The following is a 15,239-nucleotide window of genomic DNA, read 5'->3' on the forward strand; positions in this document are numbered from 1 at the left end:
ATGTCTTATTTTGGGGGGGAACAGGGTAGAAAATAGATGCTGGATTTCTTCTGCCTTTTTTTCTTCTTCCTTTGTTTCCCACTTCATCATTTTTTGCAAATAAGGCTGTGAACATATCCCAACATCTTCTATTTATCCACCCAATAACATCTCTGAGGTGGGATGGGCTATCAGAAGAGGAAACAGGCCGAAGATCACCCAGCTGTCTTTACCGGCTAAGGCAGGATTTGAATTCAAGGTCCCTGGCTTTCTAGCTGGGTGGCTTAACCTCTAGACCAAAAAGGCTTTGTTTCTATTTCTATCTCTCTCTATCTCGTTTACATATTTGATACTCCAAAATGTGTCCTTCACATATGTTGGAATTCTGTTTTATAATGTTCAGCTACCACAGCTGTAAATGTGGAAACTGCTCTTCCAAGAAACACATGTTTAATTTGTTCTTTAACAAGGCTGATTTTAGGCTGGCTATAAAAAAATAATCTTTAAAGGAAGACGGACACAGGAAGCTGTTGCTTTCTTCAGTGTCTTTATTTTAACAGAATAACAGAGTTGAAAGGGAACCTTGGAGGTCTTCCAGTCCAACCCCCTACTCAGGCAGGAGACGCTACACCATTTTAGACAAATGGTTGTCCAGCCTCCTCTTAAAAACTTGGGACACCCACAACTTCCAGAGGCACAACTTTCATTTCCTTCCTTGCTTCCTTCTTCCTCTTTTCTTTCTTCCTTCTTTTCTTTCGGTCTCTCCCTCTCCTTTCTCCCTCCCTCCCTCTCTTTCTTTTTTTCTGATTCTTATATTTTTTCTTTCTTTCTTTCTCTATCTCCTTTTTTCTTTCATTTCCTTCCTTGCTTCCTTCTTCCTCTTTTCTTTTTCCTTCTTTTCTTTCGGTCTCTCCTTCTCCTTTCTCCCTCCCTCCCTCTCTTCTTTTTTTCTGATTCTTATATTTTTTTCTTTCTTTCTTTCTCTATCTCCTCTTTTTTCTTTCATTTTCTTCCCTGCTTCCTTCTTCCTCTTTTCTTTTTTCTTTCTTTCCATCTTTTTTCTTTCGTTCCTTTTCTTTCTCTCTTTTTCTCCTTCCCTCCTTTCTTTCTCCCTCCCTCCCTCCCCTCTTCACTTTCTCTTTTTCTCCATCCCTCTCTCCTTTCTATCTCTCTTTTTTTCTTTCTCCCTCCCTCCCTCCCCCTCCTCTCTCTTTCTTCCTCTTTTTCTCCCTCCTTCTCTCCCTCCCTCCTTTCTCTCTCTCTCTCTCTTTTCTTTCATGCCGGCCATCTCCCCTTCAAGGCGACTGTTCTCATCATACCTTCACATCCGCCATGCTGCCTTTTTTGAGACTGCTGTGCAGGCACCTCCCTTGCTTTCATACGTTCTTGTTCGAAAGCAATAAAGACTCTTGTTTGAGCTTACCATCATTGTAATCCTTGCGACTCTGAGAGAGATGATACTGCCTTGGAAAAGTGCCGCCTTTTCCTCGGTCACAAAACGGGATATTGAAATCTGTCCAAGAAAGAAGAACAAGGTAAAAAGATGGAAAATGCTGGCCTGCTTCACTCCCTCCTGCCAATGAAATCCAAGAGGAGCCCTTCCAGAGTCTAACCCCAGTTAAAAGTTGACTTAAGAGAGAGAATTAAATAATAGAGTGTTCTTTAGTTTAGTTTAGTTTAGTTTAGTTTAGTTTAGTTTAGTTTAGTTTAGTTTAGTTTAGTTTAGTTTAGTTTAGTTTAGTTTAGTTTATTTGATTTGTATACCGCCCTACTCCCGAAGGACTCAGGACGGTGAACAGCCAAACAATAAAATACATAAATACAAAAAATTTAAAAACCAGATAAAATCAAATTAAATCATTTTGGCCCAGACAAATTAAAACACCCCAATAATTTAAAAACAGATTAAAATTTACATATTAAAAGAAGGAGGAGATTAGGCCAAGCCCGCTTGATGGAATAAAAAAGACTTCATAGCGCGGCGGAAGGTGCGCAGATCTGGGATCCTCCGTATCTCTGGGGGGAGCTCATTCCAGACGGTAGGTGCCCCCACAGAGAAGGCTCTCCCCCTAGGGGTCGCCAGCCGACACTGTTTGGCTGACGGCACCCGGAGGAATCCCTCTCTATGAGAGCGTACTGGCCGGTGGGAGGCTATTGGTGGTAGTAGGTGGTCCCGTAGATAACCAGGTCCTAAGCCATGGAGCGCTCTAAAGGTGGTAACCAAAACCTTGAAGCGCACCCGGAAGACCACCGGGAGCCAGTGCAGCTCACGCAGGAGAGGTGTCACATGGGAGCGCCATGACGCTCCCATTACCACCCGCGCGGCCGCACTCTGCGCCAGTTGGAGCCTCCGGGTGCTCCTCAAGGGAAGCCCCATGTAGAGAGTCCCTCCCATTACTTTTACCCATGAAGAAAAGCATGAAAAGATTTTTTTTTTAATCACTCCAGCATGCTCATTTCATCCCTGCGGCCTAGGTTTATTCGAAAAACGTCACACGCATAATTTTTGTCTGTAATATTTACACGACAGCCCAAAATTTCCGTGGCACAGCAAGGAAGTTGCTAAGTGAGTTTTCCTCGTTTTACAACTCTTTCTGCCGCAGTCGTTAAATGAATCAGTGCAGTTCTTCTATGAATCATGCAGCCGTTAAGCAAATCTGGCCTTCCCCCATCAACTTTGCCTGTTGGAAGCCAGCTGCGGAGATTATAAAATGGGATTGCACGACTCTGCAACCGCCATAAACACCATAAAAGTCAGTTGCCAAGCGCCTGAATTTTGATCACATGACCATGGGAATGCTGCAATGGTCATAAGTGTGAAAAACAGTTGTCGCTCACTTTTTTCATTGCCGTAACTTCATTATAAACGTACAGTTGTAAGTTGAGCGCTACTTATATACTTGCAAAATGAATGGTAGAACCTGCTATTTCATCCTGAATGCAGTTTTTATTCGATTTTTAACCTGCTTTTAATATTTTTATAAATAACTCCAGGCACGAAACATACCCATTCTCCCAACCATCCTGTGAACTAGGTTTGGCTGAGAGAAAGCGATGGGCCCAATCCCCCAACTGGCTTCCATGAGGCTGGACTAGAACTCACAGGCTCCTGGTGATTGGCCCAAAGTTCCCCTGCTGGCTTTTGTGTCTGAATGGGAACTAGAATTCACAGGCTCCTGATTTCTAGCTTGGGGCCTTAACTATTACATCAAAATGGCTCTTGTTTTTCTTATTGCCAATATCTGGACATGGAAGCTCTTAGCAGCTTCTCCAAGATAAGGCACGTGACTAAGATAAATGAGAAATGGCCCACTTGTTGAAAACAATATATATTTTTTTACAAAACAAAAAGAAGATAAAGGAATCTGTTACGGAAAGCAAATGTCGCAGCCAGGAGAATAGTTACAAAAGGCTAAAATTTCATTTTGTTTCCTTATGCTGCCTTAAACAGCCCCGTTTAAGCCCAGTTATTATAAATCTTTCTCATTCTCCACATCGCTTAACCACTGGTTGACCATCCTCTCCTAAGACAATTCAGCTGTTTCTCCCTTAATGCAATGTTCTTGAAGCGAAAGATGTCGACGCAGCCCGTAATGAATATGAAAGAAACGGGGGGGCGGGGGGGGGGTAGTCGAGTGAGCAGGACACTTGGGGATCAGGCGAATGAAAGCTTAATTAAAAACTAGAACTCTACACCCTGGAGGCATATTAAAAATTCCCAAAGTCCCACAACCTAACTCTGAAATCTGCTTCCAACATTTGGTGCAACGCAATATGACCTCAAGCCAAACACTTACTTTCCTTCCTTCCTTCCTTCCTTCCTTCCTTCCTTCCTTCCTTCCTTCCTTCCCTTTTCCTTTCTTTCTTTCTCTCTCCTCCCTCCCCTCCTTCCTTTTTCTCTTTCTCTTTCTTTTTCTTCCTTCCTTCATCTATCTATCTATCTATCTATCTATCTATCTATCTATCTATCTATCTTTTTTCTCTTTCTTTCTTTCTTTCTTCTCCCTCCCCTCCTTCCTTCTTCTCTTTCCTTTTTCTTCCTTCCTTCCTTCATCTATCTATCTATCTATCTATCTATCTATCTATCTATCTATCTATCTATCTATCTATCTATCTATCTTTTTTCTCTTTCTTTCTTTCTTTCTTCTCCCTCCCCTCCTTCCTTCTTCTCTTTCCTTTTTCTTCCTTCCTTCCTTCATCTATCTATCTATCTATCTATCTATCTGTCTGTCTGTCTGTCTGTCTGTCTATCTATTTATCTATCTTCTATCTATTTTCTCTCTTTCTTTCTTTCTTTCTTTCTTTCTTTCTTTCTTTCTTTCTTCTCCCCTCCTTCCTTCCTTTTTCTCTTTCCTTTTTCTTCCTTCCTTCATCTATCTATCTATCTATCTATCTATCTATCTATCTATCTATCTATTTTCTCTCTTTCTCTTTCTTTCTTTTCTTTCTTTCTTTCTCTCTTCCTCTCTCTCCCTCCCTCTTTCTCCTTTTTTAAATCATGCCTGGGCCCTTTGCCATATATTCATTTTTTTAATAGGAGAGGTCATGATAACATTAACACTGAACAAATGTTCCACTGATTTCACCAGCTAGACAAGGGACCTTGAAGTCGAGCTGATTATCCAGAATCAACTCTGCAAGGAAAATATCAGATAATGAACACTTCGGTTCATGGAAGATCCCCGTTTTCTGGGACTGTCCGACAGAAGCGTGGGAGAGGCCTGCCATAATTCTCTTCCTCTGGCCAGATATCCTTCTAAATGTTTAGTTATGACTTCTTCTTTTTTTTACATTCTTGCATTACGGCAATTCCCACTCGTTTTTAGCCTTCTAAGATTTTGGTGAGACTTTGGGTACAGGTAATCCTCAATTTACAACCATTCATTTAGTGACTGTTCAAAGTTACTAGGGCACTGAAAAAAGTGACTTACGACCACTCCTCACACTTAAGACTGTGGCCAGCATCCCCGTGGTCACGTGATCAGGTTGCAACATCCTGGAGTCACGTGATTCCCCGTCTTGAGACCTTCCCAGCTGGCTTCCGCTAAGCAAAGTCAATAGGGGGAAGCCGGATTCACTTAGCAACTTAACGACTGCAGTGATTCGCTTAACAACTGTGGCAAAAAAGTTCAGCAGTTGCCTTGCTTAGCAATGGAAATTCTGGACCCAATTGCCGTCCTAAGCCAAGGATTATCTAAATATCCTTCTTGGTTGAAGTCAACCATGCTGTCTTATACAATAAGTATTATACAATACTTCTTATTGTGTAATAATACAATAATATTATACAATATTCACACAATACAATAACTCAGCATTCTTACCCAGGCATTCCAAGCTGTCTTTGCTTTCTCTTTTTCTTCTTGAAACTGGAGTTTTGCTGAAAGAAGGGCTACACAAAAAATAAAATAAAATTAGCTGTAGAGTGATATGCTCAGCTGCCAACATTGCTTATTCTTTATCTGCAAACTCCATTACTCAGGCTAAAAATCTTAACAATGCATAACATTTTAAAGTCCTGCATGAAATTTAAAATCAGCAATGCCTCTCTCTCCATATAAAAATGTTAGGCATCTTGCCCTAATAAACACAACCAGGGGCATGATGTGTAACAGATGATTTAAATCACGGAAGTGCTTTTTCCAACAGGCAAATGGAATTTCTTGGATTTTTTTTTCCCTCCCCTTGAAAACATTTTGCTTCTCATCCAGGAAGCTTCTTCCGTTCTAACCGAAGAATTTTAGAACTGGAGAGCTGAGGTTAGAACTGAAGAAGTTTCCTGGATGAGAAGCAAAACGTCTTCAAGGAAAAACCAAGGAAGTCCAATTGCCTTTTTGCAAATGCACTTTTGGAACAGCCATGATCTGGACTCCGTAGACCCGTGATGGCGAACCTATGGAATGGATGCCACAGGTGGCACATGGAGCCATATTTGTGGGCACGCGAGTGTTGCCTTAGCTCAGCTCCAGCGCGCAGCACCCAACTGATTTTCAGGCCTTCCGGTCCCACCGGAAGTCGGGAAACTGTCTGTTTCCGGCCTCCGGAAGACTTCCGGGGGGGATGGAGAAGGCTGTTTTTGCCCTCCCCAGGCTCCTAGAAAGACTCTGGAGTCTGGAGAGGGGGAAAAACGGGCCTACCAGGCCCACTGTGCCAAAAGCAGGGGGAAGTGTGTGTGGGGGGGGAGGTCACGTGCGCATGCGCGGGAGGGCGGGGCGCATTGAATTATGGATGTGGGCACCCGCACCCGCGACACCCCCCGCACTTGGCACACGATGGCAAAAAGGTTAGCCATCAGTACCATAGACTGATGACCTATAACTACCCACAGAGTAAACAGAGCCCTTTAAAAATCAGCAGCTCCATCTTAATAGAGGTAGTCATCAACCTACGACGTTTCATTTAGTGACTGCTCGAAGTTCCAACAGCACTGAAAAAAGTGACTTATGACCGCTTTTCACACTTACAACCATTAACAGCATCCCCCATGGACATGTGTCCAAAATTCAGACGATTGAGAACTGGCTCATTTTTAATGACGGTTGCAGGGGTCATGTGATCCGACTCATATGTATGACGGTTGCAGTGTCCCGGAGTCATGCGATCCCCCTTTTGCGACCTTTGGACAAAGTCAATTGGGGGGGGGGGGAGGAGGAAGCCAGATTTGCTTAACAACCGTGTTATTAATTTAATCACTGCAGTGATTCATGTTCAGTGGCAAGAACGGTCGTAGGTCACAGCAAAACTCACTTAACAAATGTCTCACTTAGCAACAGTCACGGTCGTAAGTCGGGGACTAACTGTTGTTCTTCATTCTTTATACTTAATAATTATTCATTTAATAAAAAGAGCTTTCTTTGAGAAATCGAATAGACAGGAAAAGCACCAGGCGAATTACTCCAGCGGAAGGGGGGGATATTTTTGAAGCCAAAACACCACCCCTGAGACAGACCCCCCCCAAAAAATCTCTTGTGACTACCCACAATAACTTGTTCTGAAGATGCCCTCAAGGAATAAGAAAGAAGATATGGAAACGGTTAAACTTTCTGGTTCTTACCTGTCTACCGATCGCTCCAGGGACTGACAACTGTTAGAAAGCGAGCTGTTTGGGCTGATAAATGGGTCCATCAACTTTTGAGAGAAAACAGAAGAAGAGAAATAAGAGTGAGGGTTTCAGAAAACATTTGAAACATTTGAAAATTTTAAAGTATATTGAGCAGGGAATTCTGGGAGTTGAAATCCACCCATTTTAAATCCGATTCACTTTCGGAGCTTTCCCAGGAAACTTACATTTTGGTCCATCGTTTCGGGAATAAATTCTCCCTCGCTGTTGATGCTGGTGTACGATCCCTGGCGGGCAATCTGCTGTTGCTCTTCGGGAACACTCCCGGGAGGCGGAGAACTCCTGCCGGTGTGCAGGGATCCTGCAAAACAGGCAGAGGTTATCATGGAGAGACCGAGATGGTGCATCCCAACCACGGGGAAGAGAGATTGGCCTTAAAAAGGAACAAATCCGGCAAACGAGTCACTAAGCGAGGGATGTCGGGCACCAAGGAAAATAAAAGAATTATGAGAAAGCAGAACACAGAATAACAGAGTTGGAAGGAGTCTTGGAGGTCTTCTAATCCAACTCCCTGCTTAGGCAGGAAACCCTACATCACTTCAGACAAATGGTTCTCCAACATCTTTTTAAAAACTTCCAGTGTTGGAGCATTCACAACTTCTGGAGGCAAGTCGTTCCACTGATTCATTGTTCTAACTGCCAGGAAATTTCTCCTTAGTTCTAGGTTGCTTCTCTCCTTTATTAGTTTCCATCCGTTGCTTCTTGTCCTGCCTTCAGGGGCTTTGGAGAATAGCTTGACTCCCTCTTCTTTTCTCAGACCCTCAAATATTAGAAGACTGCTATCATGTCATCCTTAATTCTTTTTTGCACGCCTAGTACAGCAATTTGCACGCACCATGCCAAACTGTGATGTTGGATGGATGTAAGAATCTGCCCTCAATGGGAGCAGAATAGAGACTCTGTCCTGCTAAGATTGGCTTCAGTTGGTACTCCTGCATTATGTTTTGGGCTACAACTTCCTGAAGCCTTCATACAGCATGACCAAACCCTATGGAAGGTACCAGTTTCAGATGGAAGACCTAGTTCAGAGATCTTCCATGCCAAGGAGAACATCTGGAACCTTTAACAAGTATATAAAACTTACCAAGGGATGAACTCACTACTAATAACAGAACAGAATAACCGAGTTGGAACGGAGCTTGGAAGTCTTCTAGTCTAACTCCCTACTCAAACAGAAGACTCTATACCATTCTGGACAAAAGGTTGTCCAATTTCTTCTTGAAAATCTCCAGTGATGGAGCACCCATAACTTCTGAATGCAAGTTTAATTGTTCCCACTGTCAGGAAATTTCTCCTTAGTTCTAGGTTGTTTCCCTCCTTGTTCCATCATCTACAGGATCTGCTCAACTGACTCCAGGCTCATCCTCCTGCCCAGAACAAGCGTGACTGTCCTGAAAACCCAGAGATATTTTTGAACAGGCTGAAAGTGACAGAAACTGAACTCCAGCATTAGATAGAACTTGTCACCCCCTCAGAGTTATACCTTATAGAGGAGACGGACGGCATGAAAATGTAATAAATGAATAAATAAACATCAAAGGCTGAACTCATAGTGTGAAAGGTTGGGCCACCTCAGCCCCTCTTCGTTTTGGAAATCCTCTGGGTTTTACATACCCCAGTCTACCTCCTCTGTCTTGGGAAAGCTGCTTCCTAACTCCTTTCTATCTCTTCTCTTCTTGAAGTGTTCTTCTGTTTAGAAATACAGATTCCCACACCCAGCACCAGGGTGGATAAAAATCAATAATTTTTTTTTAAAAATAAAAAAAAAATCAGATTTTTTTTATTTAAATCAGATATTTTGATTTAAATAGGATTTTTTTAAATTTTTATTCAATTTATTTTAATAAAAAACTTTTGGGGTAAAAATCTATTGTAAGATAGTTTTCTATTTAAGATACATAAATAATTTAGTTTATTCAGCATGAAATGGAGCTTAGTTATGTAGCAGGAGGCTGTATATTCTGCAACACTGGGACTATCGGTGAGTCAACAGTGGGTCAAAGGAGTAGCAGAGATGACAGTTGCTCTTTAAAAATTATGATTTACATCGAGTTGATTTAAATCAAGCCTTTTTACTAGTGATTTAAATCATGATTTAAATTGTGATTTAAATCAACTCGATTTAAATCAAACCTACCCTGCCCAGCACTGATTGTGACACACAATTATTGGAACTAGAATCATCCTTAACATCTCCCTTTAGCTTTGGCTCCTACATTCAGCCCACAATACATACTAGATCCAGCATCTGCTATCCTTTGATGGACAGGTCCTCGGAAGCATTAGATACTCCATCGGTAGTATTGTATTTCTCTTCCCTCCTTTCCTCAACTATACACGTTAGTCCTTGACTTGCAACCATTGGAATGAGAATTTTCATTGCTAAGCCAGGTGGTTGTTATGTGAGCAGGCATCCAAGTTTATAACCACGGTTGTTAAGCGACTGAAATTGTTCAGTGAATCCCATGGTGGTGAAGCAAATCTGGTTTCCTCTGTGGGCTTTGCTTGTCAGAGGAAGGTCACAAACAGCAGACGCCTAACCTTGCGGTGCTACAACTCTTGTAAATACGTTCCAGTTGCCAAGTGCCCGAATTTCGACCATGAGGATGCCACAATAGTTGCTAAGTGCAAGATTTGTTCATAAGTTATAAGTTTTTTCCCCCTCCCCTAAATGTCATTGTAACTTCACACGGTTTACTAAATGAATCATTTAAAGTCAAGGACCCACCTATATCAGCCTTCAAAACTGGAATAAACTGAGCACCTATCCACATTCCTCACTGCCTCTAGATTAATTTCCTCCCACAGAAAATGCCAGCCAAACTTTGTGATTCTTTCTTCCTCTACGATCCCAAAAGCTAAAAACCCTGATTTATTGGGAGAGAGAGGGGAGAAAAGCAAAGTTACCTCTTTTAGTCATTCTCAACCATGGTGGGAAGGAAGAGTTGCTGTCCTCCATCACTGTAAGTTTGACACCCTGCTCCCTTTCACATATTCCTCCCCGTCTGCTCATTTGACGGAGACCTCCTGCCAAGTCCTGCCTCTCCTTCTCCAAAAGAAGAGTCTTTTGGGTGTTCTGCCAGCAGCCAATATATATATATTATCTCCAAATGTCATTGGTCGGCTAATCAGCCCGGCCGGCAAGCCGAAGGACAGGACCAAAACATACACATGGTGTTCGAGCACACGATGACATCTACAGAGGCTCCATGGAACAACAGACCAAGCACATTATGTTTCTCAGACAGCTTCACCAAATACCTCCTAATATCCTGGGCAAAAGTTCAATGGCAACGTAAAGAAGAAGAAAAAAAAAACCCACCACAACAACAACGTAATTTGTTTTTAAAAAATAAAAAAAAAAACTATCTCTGCTTTGGCCTTCTAGCAATCTCACAGCGAAAGGACTAAGGCCACTCTAGTAACAGGGGTGAAAAAAATTCATTAAACTCTATTTAAGTATTAATTTAATTTAAATATTATATCTATCTATTTTGCTACCTACCTACATCTATGTATCTACCTATTTACCTACCTACTTACCTTCCTCCATCCATCCATCCATCCATCCAAATCTAATCTATCTATCCATCCATCCATCCATCCATCTAAATCTAATCTATCTATCCATCCATCCATCCATCCATCCATCCATCCATCCATCCATCCAAATGTAATCTAATCTAATCGAATCCTATCTATCTATCCATCCATCCATATAAATCTAATCTATCTATCCATCCATCCATCCAAATGTAATCTAATCGAATCAAATCGAATCCTATCTATCCATCCATCCATCCATCCATCCATCCATCCATCCATCTAAATCTAATCTATCTATCTAACCATCCATCCATCCATATCTAATCTATCTATCTAACCATCCATCCATCCATTCATCCATCCATCTAAATCTAATCTAAATCTAATCCAATCCAATCCAATCCTATCCACCCATCTAATCTAATCTAATCTAATCTAATTTAATCTAATCTAATCTAATCCAATCCATCCATCTAAATCTAATCTATCTATCTAACCATGCATCCATCCATCCATCTAGATCTAATCTAATGTAATCTAATGTAATCTAATGTAATCTAATGTAATGTAATGTAATGTAATGTAATGTAATCTAATCTAACCTAACCTAACCTAACCTAACCTAACCTAACCTAACCTAACCTAATCTAATCTAATCCAATCCAATCCATCCATCCATCTAAATCTAATCTATCTATCTAACCATCCATCCATCCATCCATTTAAATATTTGTTTAACATTCATTTGGCTGGTGTAGAGAAAAGAAGGACTACGGGAGACATGATAGCAATCTTCCAAAATTTGAGGGACTGCCACAAAGAAGAGGGAGTCAAGCTATTCTCCAAAGCACCTGAAGGCAGGACAAGAAGCAACAGATGGAAACTAATCAAGGAGAGAAGCAACCTAGAACTAAGGAGAAATTTCTGTGAGATTTGTGATTAACAGTGAGAACAATTAAGCAGTGGAACATCTTTGCCTCCAGAAGTTATGGGTGCTACAACACTGGAAGATTTTAAGAAAAGACTGTACAGCCATTTGTCTGAAATGGGGGTCCCCTGCTTGAGCAGAAGACCACCAAGGTCCCTTCCACCTTAATTCTAATTCTAATTCTGCAATAATTCTAATTCCACGCTTAGACCATTTCTGGGTATTTTATGGCCTTTTAGCTGTCCCTACCCAGCCACATGGATTGTTTTTATTTTGATAAAAGATAAAGGTTAGTGATATCCAAAGACACTTCCGTGGTCATGTGGCCAGCATGGCTATACGCCAAAGGTGCACGGGATGCTATTACTTTCCCACTGAAGTGGTACCTATTTATCTACTCACACTTGCATGGTTTTGAACTGCTAGGTGGGTAGGAGTTGGGTTAAATAACGGGAGCTCACCCTGTCGTGCGGCGCTCAGGCCTCAAACCTGGGCTGCGACCACTGCATCTGACAAGCGCGGTGTCTTTAACTGCTAAGCTGTCGCGACTCCTTTCTATCTTAAAATGACTTATTTTTTTCCCGATTTACATATGTACCTACGTGCATACCTATGCACTTTATTGGTTCAGCCCTCCACAAGAGTTTCTCATGTGGCTCCTTGAGAAAATTAATTGCCCACCCTTATTGCAGGGAAATTTGCAGGTCTTAGACAAATTTCCCTGCAAATTGGCCAGCTACAGAAGATGAGATTTCAACTCCTATCAGTGTCACTAGAACAAGGGTTTCAAACTCAAGGCCCATGGGCTGCATCTGGCCCACGATGTGGTCGGATCCGGTCCTTGGGGCCATCCTGGTTTACTCAATGCGAAGAGGAAAGTTTAGGCCAGCATAGCTTCGGCCCGGTCTACCCAGTGTGAAGAGGAAACATGCCAGCAGTTTGGGGAGTGGTGTCAAGCTGGCCACGCCCACCGAGTTGGCCACACCCACCCAGCCTCCTGAGGTCAACCAAAGTCCTCAATGAAATTGAGTTGGGCACTCCTGCACTAGAACATACCAAGGAACTGTGGAAGTATCAGCTATGGATCTACACTGGCCTATCTTTGGCTGGGTCTGCATTGCATCCTGCAGCAGTGAGATGTGCAATCACAAAACATGTGGAAAACAGCAGCGGAGGTCAAGCTGCCTTGCTGATGGAGCACAATGGCTGACAGAAACAAGGGACATAGAATAATAGAGTTGGAAGGGACCTTGGAGGTCTTCTAGTCCAGCCTCCCTGCTCGAGTAGGAGACCCTAAATCTGTGATGGCGAACCTATGGCACACATGCCAGAGGTGGCACGCAGAGCAGTGGTGGGTTGCTACCGGTCTGCCCCGGTTCGGGGGAACCGGTAGCAGTGGCGGCGGGAGGCTCCGCCCACCTGTCTGGTTCGCTTGCGCATGCGAGCTAACCAGTAGCAAAGGGAAGTGAAACCCACCACTGACACAGAGCCTCTCTGTGGGCAGGTGCACCATCACCAGCTGCTCTTCTGGTTTCCAGCGTGCACATGCGTGCCGGCCAGCTGGTCTTCGCGAGTGCAGAGCCCCAAAAACGGGCCAAAAAAACAGGCCATTTTTCAGGCCGTTTTGGGGCCATTTTTTGGGCTGTTTTCAGGCCGTTTTCTGGGCTGGTTTTGAGCCATTTGTTGGGCTGTTTTCAGGCTGTTTTTTGGGCCATTTTCTGGGCTGTTTTGGGGGCTGTTTTCAGGCCATGTTTTGGGGGCTGTTTTCAGGCCATTTTTCGGGCCGTTTTGGGGGCATTTTTGGGCTGTTTTCAGGCCGTTTTGGGGGCATTTTCTGGGCTGTTTTGGGGGCTGTTTTCAGGCCATTTTTCGGGCCGACAAACAGCCCTCAACAACAGCTCGAAAAACGGCACAAAAAATGGCCTGAAAGCAGGCCCAAAAAAAACAGGCACGTGCACGCCGACCAGCTGGGTTTTGGGTTTCCAGTGCTCCAGCGTGCACACATGCATGTGCAGAGTTCCGGTTTGCCATCCCTGCCCTAAATCATTTCAGACGAATGGTTGTCCAGTCTCTTTTTTAAAAGTCTTGAGGAATGGAGCACATACAACTTATTTATTGGTTCAATTTATATGCCGCCCTTCTCTGGAGACTCAGGGCGGCTTACAATGTGTTAAGCAACAGCCTTCATACTTTTGTATATACCTGCTTAGTAGGGCTTCTTCATATGTTTAGTCTCTAGCCCCCCTCATTGTTTTAGGGGTTCGAGGGGTTAACTTCAAAGAAGAGATTTTATTGGTGGGAGCTTTACCTTAGATAAAAGTTTCAACTCTAGGTAGCAGGGGCTTAAATTTGCTCTACTAGCTTCTGACAACAATCCTAGGCATGGAACACTCTTGGTTGTCTATGTTATTCTTCATGGAAGGTAACATTATTAGACAGGATATTACTTATAGAAAAGAGTATTTGTACCTCAAGGTTGTGGCACATGATGTTCCCTAGTTTAGTAATTAAACATCTGCAAAAAAAAAAAAAAAAAAAAAGGCCACCAAGCTCACAGAGTACCAAGGACCCCACAGATAGGGAATTTCAAGGGGTAAAGATTTTCCACGGGTCTGGGAGTTGAGTTTATGGGTCGCCAGTAGACCTGTGTTTCTTTAGACCGGTGTTTCTCAACCTTAGAGTCTTTGAGAGGACTTCAACTCCCAGAATTCATAGCTGGCTGGGGAACTCTGGAAGTTGAAGTCCACTCGGCTTAAAGTTGCCAAGTCGAGAAACACTGAAAGTTTAGGCTGAAGAGCAGCAGTGTGTATTCAGATACAAGAATGGGATTTATTGGACTTCCTCAGTGGAACGTGGTCTACTGCACAACTTCATCTCACTAACCTGTTGAATGCTTCCGTGTCCTCTCGGTGTCTTTATACAGAGATCCCAATATATCTCCCATGGATTTAGATATCCTCATTTCATGCTGCTTGGTGTTGTTGGGTTGCAGAAGCTAGAAACAGAACAAAAGTTGTTGGTAGTTCCCACCGAACAACTCAACAACTCAACTGTCTTGGTTGTTGCAAGGAATACCACATCTCAGGGGGCTTCCAGCGCTCAATTAGTGAGGGAATCAAGTGGAATCTAGGGATCTATTAAGGCAGAGGTCTTCAAACTTAGCAGCTTTAAGACTTGTGGACTTCAACTTCCAGAATTCTCCAATCAGCATAGCTGGCTGGAGAATTCTGGAAGTTGAAGTCCACAAGTCTTAAAGCTGCCAAGTTTGAAGACCTTTGATTTAAGGTGACATCACTGGACAGTGAGGGAAAAGCTGTGTAGCCCCTGCCTCACGTCCGCTTTGTACAGGTAGCCTGAGGGAGAGAAGTGGGATAGGATAGCGGAGGCTTCTGTGGGGCAAGCCTGAGGGAGAGAAGTGGGATAGGATAAGAAAGGCTTCTGTGGGGCAAGCCTGAGGGAGAGAAGTGGAATAGGATAGCGGAGGCTTCTGTGGGGCAAGCCTGAGGGAGAGAAGGGAATAGTAGAGGATCAATGGGGCAAGCCTGAGGGAGAGAAGGGGACAGAAGAGTATTCTGTGGGGCAAGCAGAGGAATCCACGAAGGTGGATCTAGAGGTGGTGGAAGGAGAGAGAGAGAGAGAGAGAAAGGAAGAAGGGCTGACCAGCCA

The 15,239-nt window shown here is 43.1% G+C and overlaps 1 protein-coding gene across 2 annotated transcripts in view; it reads right to left on the reverse strand.

The window, feature by feature from the left end:
* LOC117654825 (mitogen-activated protein kinase kinase kinase 3-like) overlaps positions 1-15,239 on the reverse strand; it is a 100,263-nt gene that overhangs the window by 24,680 nt on the left and 60,344 nt on the right. For both annotated transcript variants that reach the window (XM_034401748.3, XM_034401746.3), the window contains exons 7-11: positions 14,457-14,568; positions 7,267-7,400; positions 7,034-7,107; positions 5,304-5,371; positions 1,403-1,492 (exon numbers count right to left, since the gene is read on the reverse strand). In XM_034401748.3, the coding sequence (XP_034257639.1) occupies positions 1,403-1,492; positions 5,304-5,371; positions 7,034-7,107; positions 7,267-7,400; positions 14,457-14,568 (478 nt within the window). The remainder of the gene's footprint in view (positions 1-1,402; positions 1,493-5,303; positions 5,372-7,033; positions 7,108-7,266; positions 7,401-14,456; positions 14,569-15,239) is intronic.

This window comes from Pantherophis guttatus, chromosome 4 (assembly GCF_059756535.1).
Source record: "Pantherophis guttatus breed Tessera chromosome 4, ASM5975653v1, whole genome shotgun sequence".
Lineage (NCBI taxonomy): Eukaryota > Metazoa > Chordata > Lepidosauria > Squamata > Colubridae > Pantherophis > Pantherophis guttatus.